The sequence below is a fragment of the Arvicanthis niloticus genome, chromosome 21 (genome assembly GCF_011762505.2).
Source record: "Arvicanthis niloticus isolate mArvNil1 chromosome 21, mArvNil1.pat.X, whole genome shotgun sequence".
Classification (NCBI taxonomy): Eukaryota; Metazoa; Chordata; class Mammalia; order Rodentia; family Muridae; genus Arvicanthis; species Arvicanthis niloticus.
In genome coordinates this window covers 43,833,522-43,848,202 of record NC_047678.1, presented here as the reverse complement: position 1 = coordinate 43,848,202, position 14,681 = coordinate 43,833,522, and the positions used below count along the sequence as shown (strand labels likewise).

General features: G+C 43.6%; 1 protein-coding gene across 3 annotated transcripts in view; it reads left to right on the top strand.

Moving 5' to 3' along the window:
• LOC117693764 (sodium- and chloride-dependent transporter XTRP3A) overlaps window positions 1-14,681 on the top strand; it is a 41,921-nt gene that overhangs the window by 943 nt on the left and 26,297 nt on the right. For all 3 annotated transcript variants that reach the window (XM_076917571.1, XM_034484512.2, XM_076917572.1), the window contains exon 2: window positions 14,124-14,264. In XM_076917571.1, coding sequence (XP_076773686.1) covers window positions 14,124-14,264 — 141 coding nt within the window. The remainder of the gene's footprint in view (window positions 1-14,123; window positions 14,265-14,681) is intronic.

Sequence of the window (14,681 nt, the reverse complement as noted above, 5' to 3'; positions counted from 1 at the left end):
TTTTCTAAAACCTCTTCTAAAGGAAAAAGCAGCATACTAGCAGGCAGAGAAAATAACATGGCCACCGTCTTTTAATAAGATCAAAATGTGAGAGACTGGCTAAGCCCTTCCGAAAAACAGCTCGGCTCGGTAAGCTGTGCAGCTGCCACACAGTGGTGCTCTTGGCAGCTCTAAAGGTAAAGTTTTAACAAAATTTTATCTTAATAGTTTTATCATATGATAAGTGCAGGGAGGTGAAGTCAGATTCAAAACTGTGTAACACACTTTTAAGCAGTTGTGCTTAAAACCATGCAGAGAACAGAGCATTTAAGAAGTATTTTCAAATGTTATCAATAGTTCTCTGGGTGGTCCTTATTTACCTAACAGCATGCTTGTGTATTCGTGGGAGGAGAGATCTCTAATACCATGTGTGTGGGGGTGGGGGGTGGGGGGAAGAGCTAATCAGCTAATCGCCATAGGGACAGTGAAAAATACTAAATTAGTGTATTACAAACGTTAACTTGTTAAAGAAAATCTGACCCTTCCCCCTCCTGTCACTCTAACCAGATCAAAATCAACTCAACAAAAGGTTAATCTATAGATTTAAAGAACCGGTGCATTGTTAATTCTCTGGTTTATTTTCACTTGAAATATTCAAGTGTGCCACACGTAGAGGGCATGTGCCATCACATGCTTCTAATGCTTCATAACTGGCTTTAGAAAGAACCATTTGTCAGAGGCAGATTTTCTCATCTTTGTGTGCTTAGTACACCTGCCTCAATACCTTCTTTATCCTGAGTCCATAGCTCCCAACCACCAGGCCAGGGAAACCACACTGTCACCTGACTGCTTAATCCCTTGTTTGTAATGGCACCGTCACCTGAACAGTCTTCAGGTAGCACCCGTGAGGCCAGATGGTTTTGAAGTTGAATATGTATGAGGAGACCTTCCAGATAACTGGAAGAAGAAACCAAAGGAACTCTTGGGCTTGGTACAGTTGTTTAGCTAGACAGCCAGGGCCTGGGACTGAGGGTAGGGTAAACGAGATGGCGTCCTTGCAGGTTAGACGGACAGCAAATGTGTCCAGGACAAAAACTAAACTGTTTGTCCTGGCACACTGGACATTTGACCATCTCTTAGTTGGTATTTCCACTTCTGTTTATGCTGAGTTCATCTTCAGCCCAGTTCCTAAGCTCTTCCCTGCCTCAACTACCCACAGGTTAGATATCACAGGTTAGATACCCACTAGGAAGCTCCTCCCACCTTGTGCTACTCTTTACTGGGAGAGCTTCCATGCTCCCCTCCCCTGCTGGTCTTTCTGACTCTCCTTACCTGTGAGGTCAAATGAGCACTTGCTCACAAACACTGGGAGCTTTAGAAGTTTTCTCTCACTCTGCTCGTCCAGTCCTCCAGTGCAGTGAAGCCAGAGAAAGCACCCCGTATAAACTTCCTGAGTGAATAAGCAAGACCCCCAGTGGAAAGCTGTAGATTCAGCCTGGGAAGATAGCTCAGTGGATAAAGCAGTTGCAGGGCAACCATGAGGATCAAAATTGGCACACCCAGAAACCAGGTAAACATCTGGCAGAGGATCTGCACTTAGGAAGCAGAGACAAGATCCTTGGATCGAGCTGGGTAGGGTAGACTAGCCCATCAGCAAACTCTGAGTTCGATTGAGAGGCCTTACCTACTTCAGTAAATAAAGTGGATTACTGAAGAAGATGTCCACCATCAGCTTCAGACTTCCACTAATACACACACACACACACACACACACACACACACACACAGAGTCAACAGTGATGGATGCTGGTGGCACTTCCACTCACTCTGGTTCCATAGTTGTCAATTGACAACAAGTTATTAATATCACCCCAAACCCAGGTGATCTACACTCATCCTTAGCGTCCATGGAGCTACAAGAGAAAAAGACTCTTCAGTGGTGGTTCTCAACCTGTGGGTTGAAAACCCTTTTAATAAGCCTCCAAACGTGTTTATATTATGATTCATAACAGTAGCAAAATTACAGTTATGAAGTAACAACAAAAATAATTTTATGGCTGGGGGGTCACCACAACATGAGGAACTGTAGGAAGATTGAGAAGCACCGCCCTAGAGTCTGGAGGATGCAGATGTAATGAAGTGAGTCAAGGAGGAGCTTGTTGACACATGGCCAAAATACCTCCCAGAATCCAACAGATTAGGATCCTTTCTGAGGGGTTCTGTTGTGACTGCTCCCTGCAGCCAGTCCTCAACAAAGCGGGTCAGTTCTGAAGATTATGTCCCAGGTGTCACCCTTCTCTGAGCAGCTCTACCTCCCAGCCAAACCCTGCGCCAAAGACAAAACACAAAACCAAAGCGGATGGTGAGGAATTTTACAAAATCTCCTTTTCAGAAAGGTCAGCAGACCAAAGTCTAAGGTGTTAATTCCTTCTGGGATGCAAATGAGCTGAACAGCAATGTGAGAAAACATTCACCCACCAGCAGCTTATATAAATGTGTGTGTGTGTGTGTGTGTGTGTGTGTGTGTGTGTGTGCATATGTCTCTCTCTCTGTATGTACATGTGTGTGTACCTGTGTGTGTGCCTGTGTGTGTGCACACATGTGAGAATGCATGTGTGTGCATGCATATGTGTTATTTGAATATATGTAAAATGCATGGGAGAAAGAAAGAGCAGTTATGTGACTGGAGAAAATATAAATTATTGGTTTTCATCCTCTTAATTATTCTCTGGATGATGTAGGGGGAAATCGAAGGGATCTGAGTCTTCAGAGAGCAATGTTATTCTCAAGAGTCAGTGTTCCAGTCCTCTTCAAAACCCTCAGTTCCCTCTGGAACAGGAAGTGAGTTCTTTTAGCCCCCTTAATTCTGCTAACCCTAATTGCTCAAAATGTTACATCTAGAATGGATTACCCTCAGAGACCTGAGATCTGGCATTTTTTTTACAACAGGTCTATTGAGACTGATACTGCCAGTCTACAGACCATACCATGGAAGAAGGGTCAGGGTTATTCAAATGTCCCCATTATATCTGCTGCTGGGCTTGGCCTGCCATACTGGCTCCCAAGTCAGAGCATTTGCTTTCTGTCCTGGTATAAACATCCCCACTGTGGCTGGCTCCAGAATGCCACACACTCCCAGGGTGCAAGCCTGGAAAGAGGCGAGGACTGGGCACGGTGTGCACGGTGCATACCAAAGAATCCAGGGATGGACCGGGGATTACTCTACAGTGTTCACTTAGGGTGTGTGCATTCATATCCGGGCTGTGTCTTGTGCTGTTTCTATAGTTCTGGGTGGAACAGAACCTAAGTGTCAGAGGTCAGGCATTAAGTCTCTAGTTAACACACATAATTTCCAAAATGAGCTCCCAGGTGCTAACCCCTACGTTGTGGTCTGGGCCATAGAGGACCCTCAGCTGCTCTTGCCCGGTGTCTCCAGCATCAGTCCTAGTGACAACCTATTGCACTGGGCTTCTGGCACTCATGCTGTAGAGCACTTTCCACAGATGTTCAAATCAGTCCGCACAGCACTCCTAGGGTTGGCCCTGTTTGTTACAGATGAAAAACATGCCCAGATAACTTCAGAAGGAGTCACGACCCCTGTCTCGAAATGGGACTTGTTCTACAGGACTCTGTATAAAGGCAAGACTTCCTCTTGTGGTACTCTCAGACAGGGCTTCATGTGGACATTGGAGGGAGTCTGACCAAGAGTCTGGGTGTCTTCTGAGTTCTCCTTTAAGGGTTCCATCTCCCTTTTATTCCAGCCTCCCCCCTTTTCTGCTCTTCTCTGAGTACACACTACAATGTCTGATGTCCTGCTTCTACTCTGTATTTCACCTCCTCATCCTCCCCTGGAAACCTCTTCCTCCCCAAATCAACCCTTAGGAGGGTTCCCATGCAACCCTCCTAAGGCACCTAGGCTAAGCCGTCCCTCCTCTGTGGTGGCAGGTGTCACCTATGGTGGAGTGGCTAAATAAAAAAAGGCTCAGAGTCCGTGTTTTGGTGGAAAAGCCTCCATTTGCCTTCATGATAGACTCTTCAGTAACTGTAAACAAACAAACAAACAAAACATATACATGCATTCCCAGTGTCCCGCCCACAGAAGTTCTGACTGAGTTGGTCTAGCTTTGAACCTAGAGAGTTTTAAAGACCTCTCTATGTGATTCTTTGCAGCCTGTAATCATTGTTCCATATTTTGTTCTAAGCAGTGAGGGTCATTCCATAAGCATTCATTGAGTATCAGCACAAGGCAGGACTTATATTATGGGGGAGCCAGCAGAGATAAAGACTAAAGGGGCAAGAAGGGGCAGATGTATAAGCATCCTATTTACAGAGCAGGTGGAGCTGTAAAAAGACTGAAACAGACTTGATGTATGGGAGAGTCTAGGAAGTCTGTAGCAATGACATCATCAAATGTGCACATCAGATAGAGTTAAGGGTAAAATACTCCAAGCAGAGTAAACTGTGCGAAAGGCACAGAGAGCAGACTTTTAAGGGGACTGGCCAGAAACTCTGGGGGACTGTGACACATGAAGCAGAGACCAAGGCAATGGTAGGAAGAGGTGAGAGGAGATGGAGAAGCAGCCAGTGTATCCTCAAGGGCCCTGGGTCTCAACCTGAAGATCTTCACTTTTTACTCTTGTGGGCAAGACCAGAGCTAAGTGGGAGAGAGGCGTGGCCATCACTGTGAAGCACAGCAGGATGGTGGCCAGGACTACACTGAGTAATGGATGATAGGAAGGTGTTAGCAGATTGCTATAGAGGAAGGACTAGAAGAGAAATTCTGGAAGCTTTACATCCAGGTGGTCAGGGAGGAGAAGACAGGTTTCAATTTTCCTCACCTGTGCTTTTGCTCTTTGTTTCTATAACTCGGACCTGATGCCACCCCCGGTGGAAACTTCTAGAATAAAGTGAGAGGGGGTGAATAAAGAGAATGAAGGAGCAGGATGGGGTCCTGCATCGAGCAGAACAGTGGATCTTCAAGTGGTCCCCATCTCAGCTGCAGGGCCATCTAGGATGTGCTTCTTAGATGAAGAGAGGGTATGCCTCAAGAAGGAAGTAAGCGTGTACACTTGCTCTGGGTTTTGTAGAGGACAAAGGTGTGCAAGTGGAGGGAGACCAAAAGTCTGAGAACATGAGTTGGTTTTCTGTATGTTACTAACTTTGGGTTCTCTTTTCCCCCCTCTCTCTTTCTGTCTCTGTCTGTCTCTGTCTCTCTCCCTCTGTGTGTCTCTCTGTCTATGTCTATGTGTCTTTCTATGTCTCTCTCCCTCTGTGTGTGTCTCTCTGTCTATGTCTCTCTATGTGTCTCTCTGTCTCTCTCTGTCTCTGTCTCTCTGTCTCTCTGAATCTCAAAGAGACAGAACACAATGCCAGGGCTTGGCCCTTCGGGTAAATGTCACACAGAAAAGAATCTTTCAATGAGATGCTCGGGCTCAGAGAACAGATAGGATACTGCTGTGCTAATTATACAGATAAATTTATATAAATAAATACTTGCATCCTCCAGAATAACTTAGTGTATGAGTAGAAATTTTAGAAAATAGAGAAATATGTGAAGAATAAAATACAGAATCAGGGTCTAGAGATTTATCTTAGTAGTAAGACATTGACCTAATATGAGTGAGGCCCCGGGTTGAATCCTTAATACAAAAACAAAACAAACCAAAAAACCCACAAACAACAAAACCCCAAGATTCTACCACCCAGAGATAATAACTCTATTTCCATTTTTATTTTAAAAAGTAGAACCACATTTCATATGTCATTTGATGTTTTGCTTTTAAAATTGACCTATCCTAAAGGCCAGCAAAGTGGCTCAATGAATAAAGGTTCTTGTTTCCATACCTGATAACTTGAGTTCAGTTCCCAGAACCACATGAAGGAACGAGAGAACCAGCTCCTGAGCATTGTCCTCTGACCTTTGCATTTGGCTTCTGTACACATGCCTTGGCATATGTGAGTGCACCCCATCACACACACACACATGCACTCACGCACACATGCACACGTGCACCCACCCACAGGCACACACATGCACCTACGCACCCACGCGCACATGCATGCACCCATGCACCCACGTGCACACACACAGAGCACCTAGCTAGGCAGGATGAGTAAACAGCACTCAGGTAGCTGAGGCAGAGAAATTTTGAGTTCAAGACCAGTCTATGATATATAGAGATCCTGTCTCAGAGGAAAAAAACAGGAGGAGGAAGAAGAAGAGGAGGAGGAAGAGGAGGAAGAGGAAGAAAAGAGGAGGAGAGAAGGAAGAAGGAAAGCAACAATAAAAGAGGGAAAACTATTGTAATCATTTTCAAAGTCATGTCATATTTTTTAAAAAACAGCTCAAAAGCACGGTAGCTCAGATAACTCTATAGCACTTTATTTAAAGAGGTAACAACGCGTTTAACCATTTTCCAGTTGTGGAACCTAATTGCTTCAAAGTTTGACACTTTTATTACTGCATAGTCATAATCTTTCAGTGGAAGAGTCGGATCCGTTTATAATCATTATCAGACTATATTTGCTATTGTTTTAAATCATGTTTTATGCTATCTTCCCATTTGTTGCATTTTGATCTCATAAAATATATTTGCATTTTTTCCTCTAAAGTGATTACAAGTTTTTAATCCCGATTTTACTCTACTAATCGTTAATTCAAATTTTTGGAAAAAATATTTATCTCCTCCATCAGTATCAAAAATGAAGTGTTATCTTTGATATCACCCTGAGGAGTTGAAAATTGTAACACGGTGGCATTCAGTTTTATGTTGTTATAACTGATTAGCACCAAGTGAGTAATTTGTAAAGCACAGGCATGTGTTTAGCCCATGAATCTAAAGGCCGAGCATCCTGAGAGTGTGATGCCTCTCATAGGCCACTTTTCTTGTTGCTATGACGATACCTGACAAAGGCAACTTAAGGAAAGAAGAGTTCCTTGGTTCACAGCTCTAGGCTATAATCTGTCCTGACAGAGGGAGCATGAAAGCTACTGTTTTCTCCACTACCACCACCACTACCACATCTGCTTGCATGTCTGTCTGTCTGTCTGTCTGTCTCTCTCTCTCTCTCCTTCTCTCTCTCTTACACACTCACACACACACGTGCACACACACACGTGCACACATTGGGGGGATGGATGTTCACATGTTGTCTATACAAGCATGTAAAGGTCAGAGGTCACTACTGCGTCTTCCTCAGTTGCTCTTCACCTTACTTTTTTGATTTTTAAAAATATTTATTTTAACTTTATGCTGTATGCCTCTGTATCACGTACATGCCTGGTGCCCATGAAGGACAGAAGAAAGTGTTGGATCCCCTGGAACAAGAGATACAGATAGTTGTTAGCCACTATGTGATTGCTGGGAATCGAACCGTGTCCTCTGCAAGAGCAGCCAGTGCTCTTAACCGCTGGGACCTATCTCCGACCCATCTACCTTATTTTTTTGAGACTGAGGTTAGTGAACCTGGAGCTCACCAAGTCTGCCCAACTAGCTGGCCAGCAAGCCCAAGGACTTACTGTTTTAGTCTCCTCAGTGCTGGGATGGAAGGCACACTCGGCATACTCAGCTTTTTCTGTGAGTGTTGGGGATCAAAACTCAGATCTTCACGTGTATAGAACAAGTGTTTGACTGACCCCTCATTCTCCTTTTTATTCAGTCCAGAACACCAGCCCATGCTTAAGGTAGATATCCCCTTCTCGATGTTCTGGAATTGTTCTGGAAACATCCTCACTGACACACGCAGAGGTGCGTTTCTACAATGATTCTAACTCTAGTCAGGTTAACAATGAAGATTAACCGGCTTAACCAGCGTAGTGCAGTTCATTCAGCGTCTGGTGAGGCTGTATCATAGCATGACAACCTTACATGATTAAACGGCAACTCTGCCTAGAAAAACCTGCTTTTATTTCAAAGCCACTACGTCTATAGTCCACTAATCCATCCCTGCAGAGCCCCATGAGCCAATCATCTCTCAGAGTCCCACCCCCACACATCATTACCATATGAATTAAGGACTTGAGTTTCCAGCACTCGAGGGACACAGTCAAACCACAGCGTACTCTTTGCTTCTTGCCCTTTTCCTTACCCCATTCTACTTAGCACATTTTAAAAATATCATTTGGGATTTCATATATGTAATGATGATTTTACTATTAATATCACGTTTCCAGAGCTAGAGGGATGGCTCAGTGACTAAGAGCACTGACTGCTCTTCCAGAGGTCCTGAGTTCAATTCTCAGCAACCACATGGTGGCTCACAACCATCTGTAATGGGATCTGATGCCCTCTTCTGGTGTGCATGAAGACAGCTACAGTGTACTCATAAAAATCTTTTTAAAAAGTAGCATGTTTTCCTATTCATGAATTTCTTTTCTTTTATATTATTTTTCCAATGAAATCAACATTATCATAATCGTTATTTATTTATTTATTTATTTATTTTTGGTTTTTTTGAGATGGTTTCTCTGTGTAGCCTTAGCTGTCCTGGAACTCACTCTGTAGACCAGGCTGGGCTTGAATTTACAGAGATCCTCTTGCCTCTGCCTTCGAAGTGCTGGGATTAATGGCATTTGCCACCACTGCCTGGCTAACCTGGCTATTGTCTTTAGACCTGGCTATTGTCTTTAGACCTGGCTATTGTCTTTCTTTAGACTTCATTGTTTTGCTTATTTATTTATTTATTTATTTATTTATTTCTGATTACTTATCTTAGAACAGAACCCCACAATTGAGTTCTTTCTTCGGATCCCATGCCGCATCAATAAGTGATTCTTCCAGGAACAGAAAATAAAGGACTCAAAAGTCCTAGACTATCTTTCCTTTTAGAACCATGGACGAGTTGTAATCTCTTTTTCTCAAAATTTATTTTTTCTATTGTTTTCAGATCTTTAGTTCTGCGAAAGAGAATTCTGCAGCTAATTTTATAATCCTTAGGTACCCTAGGCACTTAAAATAGCCGAAACATATGTGATGCTATCTCAATCACACGATCAGGAAATTGTCTTACAAATCTTGTTTATGCACAGGTTGCAACTGTTGTGTCTGTAGTGTTTTCTCTCAGTTCTACATAGAGTAAGTGCTCAAGCTTGTTGGACACCCCTTGTCTGTTCTTACTCAATGTCCACCTCTTGATTCTTTTTCTGTGAGTTTCTTAATCATTTTGACTGTACTTTTCTTTTTGTTCCCACTGGGCTTTAAATTCAACCACCATACTTTTTTTTTTAATCTTTATTTTATTTTATTTTATTTTATTTGAGACAGGGTTTCTCTGTGTAGCCCTGGCTGGCCTGGAGCTCACTCTGTAGACCAGGCTAGCCTTGAACTCACAGAGATCCATCAGCCTCTGCTTCCTGAGTGCTGGAGTTGAAGATATTTGACACCACTACCCAGCTACTTTTTTATCTTTATAAAATCGTTTTCTTCTGCACTATTCATCATCATTACCTGATGATACCCAATAAACACAAATCCTGCCTGTTCTCTTTCTCACAGCAAGTCTACTTTAGAGGGTGACATTTGTTCTAACATGCTGGTCTTTTGTGTTGATCTACAGTGTCTTATCATAAGTTCAAAGAGTCCCTCTGACTGCCTATTCTTATGGATAGACTTTCTGTGTCTGATCCAATGCACACACAAGTAAAGGCAAAGGAGGTTAAAAAGTTCTATGTGAATTTTAAGGCTGTTTATTTTGTTTGTGTAGCGATCAGAGGCTGTTGGGAGCCGACTTTAGCAGAAAGCGGCTAGATCAACTTTGCAGCCATCTGGAACCATATACCCTGACGAAAGATTTGGTTTTCAATAGCCTACAACAGCTGAAGCACACTCTGATATCCCACATATTTTGTGTTGCTGTTTACTGGCCCCAGCTGCAAGGTGCACTTGGTAGCCACGCCTGCAAGGCATGCAGTTCATGTGCTGTCCACGTGCTATCTACACCATACATGCTTATAAGGCGCATGTGCTATCCACGCCTGCAAGGCATTGCGGTGCACGTGCTGTCCACGCTATAGACGCCTGTAAGGCTTACGTCATATCAACACCTGCAAGGCACGTGGTATCCACGCGCCTACAAGGCACGTGGCAAAAGCCTATAAATAGCTCAGAATTCCCTTCAATAAACGAGACTTGATCAGAGCCCTGTCTTGTCTCCATTCTTCGCGTCTCTTCCCCTTTATCCCCACTCTCTCTCTCGCTAGACCCTGACCCTCGGACCGGAACGGGCAGTACGGGCTGCAACAAGAGGCCACCCTTTGAAATTCAGTTCTCTCCACTACGTTTGTCCAAGGACTCGAACTCAGGTCATCAGGCTTGGTTGCAAGCACCTTCACCTACTAATCCATTTTATTGGCCCCTATGTGAATTTTTTAGATGCTCTGTTATCAGCAATATGAATAACTTTCAAGACATTCCCAGCATTTTCCTCCAACTATCTCTATTACATACCCCTCTATATACAGTCATTAGTGTACAGCCATTACCACCAACAACCTGTTGAGGACCTGCTCCTTGGCAGACCCTTTGTTAAGATCGAAAGGACAGTGGCGATCCAGATAGAGTCTACCTCTCTGTCCTCAGTGGGTAGCTTAGAAGTCTGGGAGTAGCATAGCTGTGAATAGTATGATGACAGTTGCCTCAAGAGCAGGAGCTATGAAACCAAGGATGAAGACCCAACTTTAGTATTTGAAGAGGTGGCTGGGGGGGACATGGCATGTGTGAAAGGTCCAGTAAGACCTGAAAGATACTAACCTGCAGTTACCAGTGACTCCCTGGGCTCCAGCTTTCCGGTGTCATGCAGAGCTAAGTAAGGGGCACAATCTTCCTCAATGGCAAGGAGACAGCTAGGAGGAGAATATGGTGCCTTCAGCATTTTCACGTAGCTCGTGACTTAAAGAATAAGTCTTGTGGAGTAGGAGGCAGAGAGGGAAGCCTCCAAGGAAACCAGATGTACAGAAAATGGGAAAGGGAGACAGGTGAAGGTACTCAGGGCTCTGAGGCAGGGAGCAGTGACCACAGAGGGAAAGAAGTCCTCAGAGACCAATGATGGAGTACAGATTGTATCTCAAGTATAAGGAGTATAAGGAGATATAAAGTATATACTTGAGATATACTTTATATCGCAAGTATAAGTATAAGGAAAGAGTGTTTCACCAGGTAAGAGATGGAGGGATAAAGTACCACAGTCTCCAACAAAACCAGGGAGACACCTATAAGCTGGGAGCCAAAAGACCAGTGTGGAGATGGAGTGCTGTCTGATACAATACTGGTAGAGCTCTATTGGCAGGTTTCATGGAAGTAAGGAATAAGGATCATGCCACCTCCTCCCAATTATCCTGTTACTAAGTGTACCACTCTCCCAAGCTAACACAGAAGTACAGGTGGCAGAGATGTTGAAAAAAAAAAATGCTCACATGTCCTCCAGTTATCTGTTGTACATGGCAAATCACTTGAAAATGATAGAATATAGGAGAGGCAGAGGAATTATAAAATATAACTAATGCACCAATCACTGTTTTAGGTAAGAATGATTGGTTTCTGTAAAAATGACCACACCAAAGAATAAGAATGTACTAGCTAACTGGTCCCAAAATTCTCCAAGTCAGGTCCAGTGCCTGCAATGCAGAGTTTGGGAGGCTGAGGTGGGAAAATGCCAGCTTATGCTATAATAATGAAACCATGTTCTAAAACAAAAACAAAAAGTATCTTCTCCAAAGTACTTTATTGTTTCAAAGGGAAGAGTTAAGCTCAGCAGAGAAACCCAGCAACCACCACGTGAGCTGTGTGAGTAAAGTCAGCCTTGCCAAGAAGAAAGAAATGGACATCTTGTACCTCTGAAAAAGGCCATCAGGTCACGTCAGTGTTTCAGCCAGAACCTCAGATGAGACACATTCCACAAAATAACTCTCTGGTAAACTTCCAAAGTATCAAATTCATCAAACAAAAACAAACACACAAACAAAACTAGGAGACCTTAAGACCAGATCTGAAGATCTGACTTCATGCTGGGCCCTACTCTTGGAAACTGGTAAAATTTTAGGAAGTCTGTATAGTAAATGTCCTGGTTTTGTGAATTACATTGGGAGCCAGAGAACTTTGCTTTTATGGACCCCCAAGTGGAAGTACTGGGGGGGGGGGGCGGCGGTGAGTAGTGACTTAAAGCAACAATAGTCACCTCATACAGTGGGACCAAAATAGTTGCTCTACTTCACATGGCTCTGCTCCTGTGACTACAGGCCGTACACATTTAGCATTTGAGGTAGGGACTCAGAATTCTCTACCGTGTGGTCTCTTATCCTGGAAGGACTTCCATACATGTTCTCCACTGGCCATACTGCATGAGAATGAAAAACTGCAATGCTTTGGAACACAAATGGCTTTTTAAAACCAAAAAAAAAACAAACAACAGCAAACATATTCTGATGGACAAAGCTCTTTCCAAGGCCAGCCTAGACTCCAAGAGTTGGAAGAGAGAACTCCCCTCTTTGTAGAAGCACTGAAGAATATTTAGCCATATTTAATTCACCAAGAATGCTCCTTGAAGGTTCTTTCCCTCTGATGCCAAAGCCTCCTTGTACACCAGAATTTTTAAATCAAAGAGGCACAGGAGTAGTGCATTTGGAAGAGGGTTGGTCAGGAGACTTATTTCAAACCACTTGCAAAATATTTTTATACTAATATACAGTACATTTCTCTTATTGTTGTATAAAGGTGCACTTTCCTAGTGAGGTCTAGTTTTTAATGTCTCCCAATGAGACCATTTACCACTTGCAGACACTATTCTGTCCATGTGTTAGAAACCTGATCCCCACTCAATAGTGTTCAGAGGTAGGATATTTCAGAGTGATTAGGTTATTAGGATATTTCAAGGTGATTAAGTTATTAGGGTTCTGGCCTGCAAGACAGGTTGTAGTAATCACAGAAGTAAAGTTTGTTATAAAAACTGAGCTCACATCTCACTACTGCCCCCTGCCATGCTTGCCTTCACTAAGAAAGTATTCCCTCAAAGCCAGCACTGTGATCTGCTACCATGCTTTCTCCAGAGAGCCGCTGAATTTCTGCTCTTTAAAAAAGACCCAATCTCATGTATTCTGCGATTCGACATGAGCACACTACAGTGTGTTATTTAGTGGAATGTGTGTCAGGTTTTTTTTTTTTTTTTTTTTTTGAGATTCCTTTATAAAAGCCTCATTTCTCTGGTGTGTGTTTTATATACATATTCTCCAAGTCTGAAGTTGGTCTTTTGTTCTTTTAAGTGCTGTTGAAGGGGGGAACATGTAATGTAGTCAGTTTATCAACGTTGCCTTCCAAACATGGTGTGGCTGCTTTTGCATTTAAAACATCTTTGCCTAACCTGAAGTTTTAAGGATTTCTCCGATTCTTTACATTTTAAGCTCTAGATAGTAAATACAGGTCTATGATCTGTTTTCATATTTTTCTATAAAATGTGTAATATAGATTGCATTTGATTTATCTGTTCCTGAATTTTCAATTGTTTTAATGTGTTTGTCAGAAGAATTACAGAGCTCATTTGTCTGAAATGTGTTACTGGGGGTTTGGGAGAGTGATGGAAATGACTGCTGGAAATGTGAAAACTGTCCCCATTCCCACTTGGCACCAGGCCTTGGAGTTCCACCTGACCCCAAACACTGCTCAAGTCCTGTCACAGAGACAAGCTGACCATGGGACTCGCTAAGCCTGCTGTGGTTACTGTTTGACATTTTTGGGGGGAAAAAAAAATTAGTTTATAACCTCTGAGGCTTGGACTATTACTGCATACAGCTTGTAGAAACATAGCCTTTACTCAAATGGGTAAATAGATTGATATGTAGACAGTTGTAGGGAGAGAAGGAAGAAAAGAAGGGAACAGATGAATGGATGGACAGACAGACAGACAGACAGATGGACAGATAAATGAATCAATGGTCTGATAGATGGGTGGACTGATGCATAGTGAGAGGAGTCATAGAGGGCTGGGTGTGTGGAAGGAGGAAGACACATGGGCAGAAGAATGGAGGTGCAGTGGGAAGGTCTGAGGGGGATGGATGGGGTAGAGGAAGGACTGGATGGGAAAGTCAGGTGACAGAAGCACAGCTGCACAGGGTAAAGCCCATCAGTCCTCACTGACCTCAACGCTCCTGTCCACAGGGAGTTTCCTGGTCCCCTACATCATCATGCTCATTGTGGAGGGGATCCCACTCTTGTACCTGGAGCTGGCCGTGGGGCAGCGCATGCGGCAGGGCAGCATCGGTGCCTGGAGGACCATCAGCCCCTACCTGAGTGGTGTCGGTATGTGGGATAGCTTTTCAGTTCCCAGCAGGTTCATGTTCCTGGGCACCACGGGTGTGCAGGTTGCTGTTCATGAGCAGGACCTGGGCCTGGGTGGACTGACAGCTCAGGGAGGGCTGCCATGGCACTTGGGCAGAGAGGACCCTGGACTCTGACCCCCACATGCAGCCTCTTGGGAAACTCCCATCTCAGGGCATCTCCTCTCTGGACCTCAGTTGAAATTCTGTGAATGGTTGGACATAGCTTCTTGACACAGAGACATTTATTCAATCTCAGCCATCTACCATCTGGGAATGTAAACAACTGCCCCCTGTTTAATGTGTGTCTGGTACTGGCATGACAGTGTGTGAGCCCATTTCATCTTTATCATACCACATAAGGGCTTTGGGGCACGGTAAATAATGCCTGTGTCCAGAA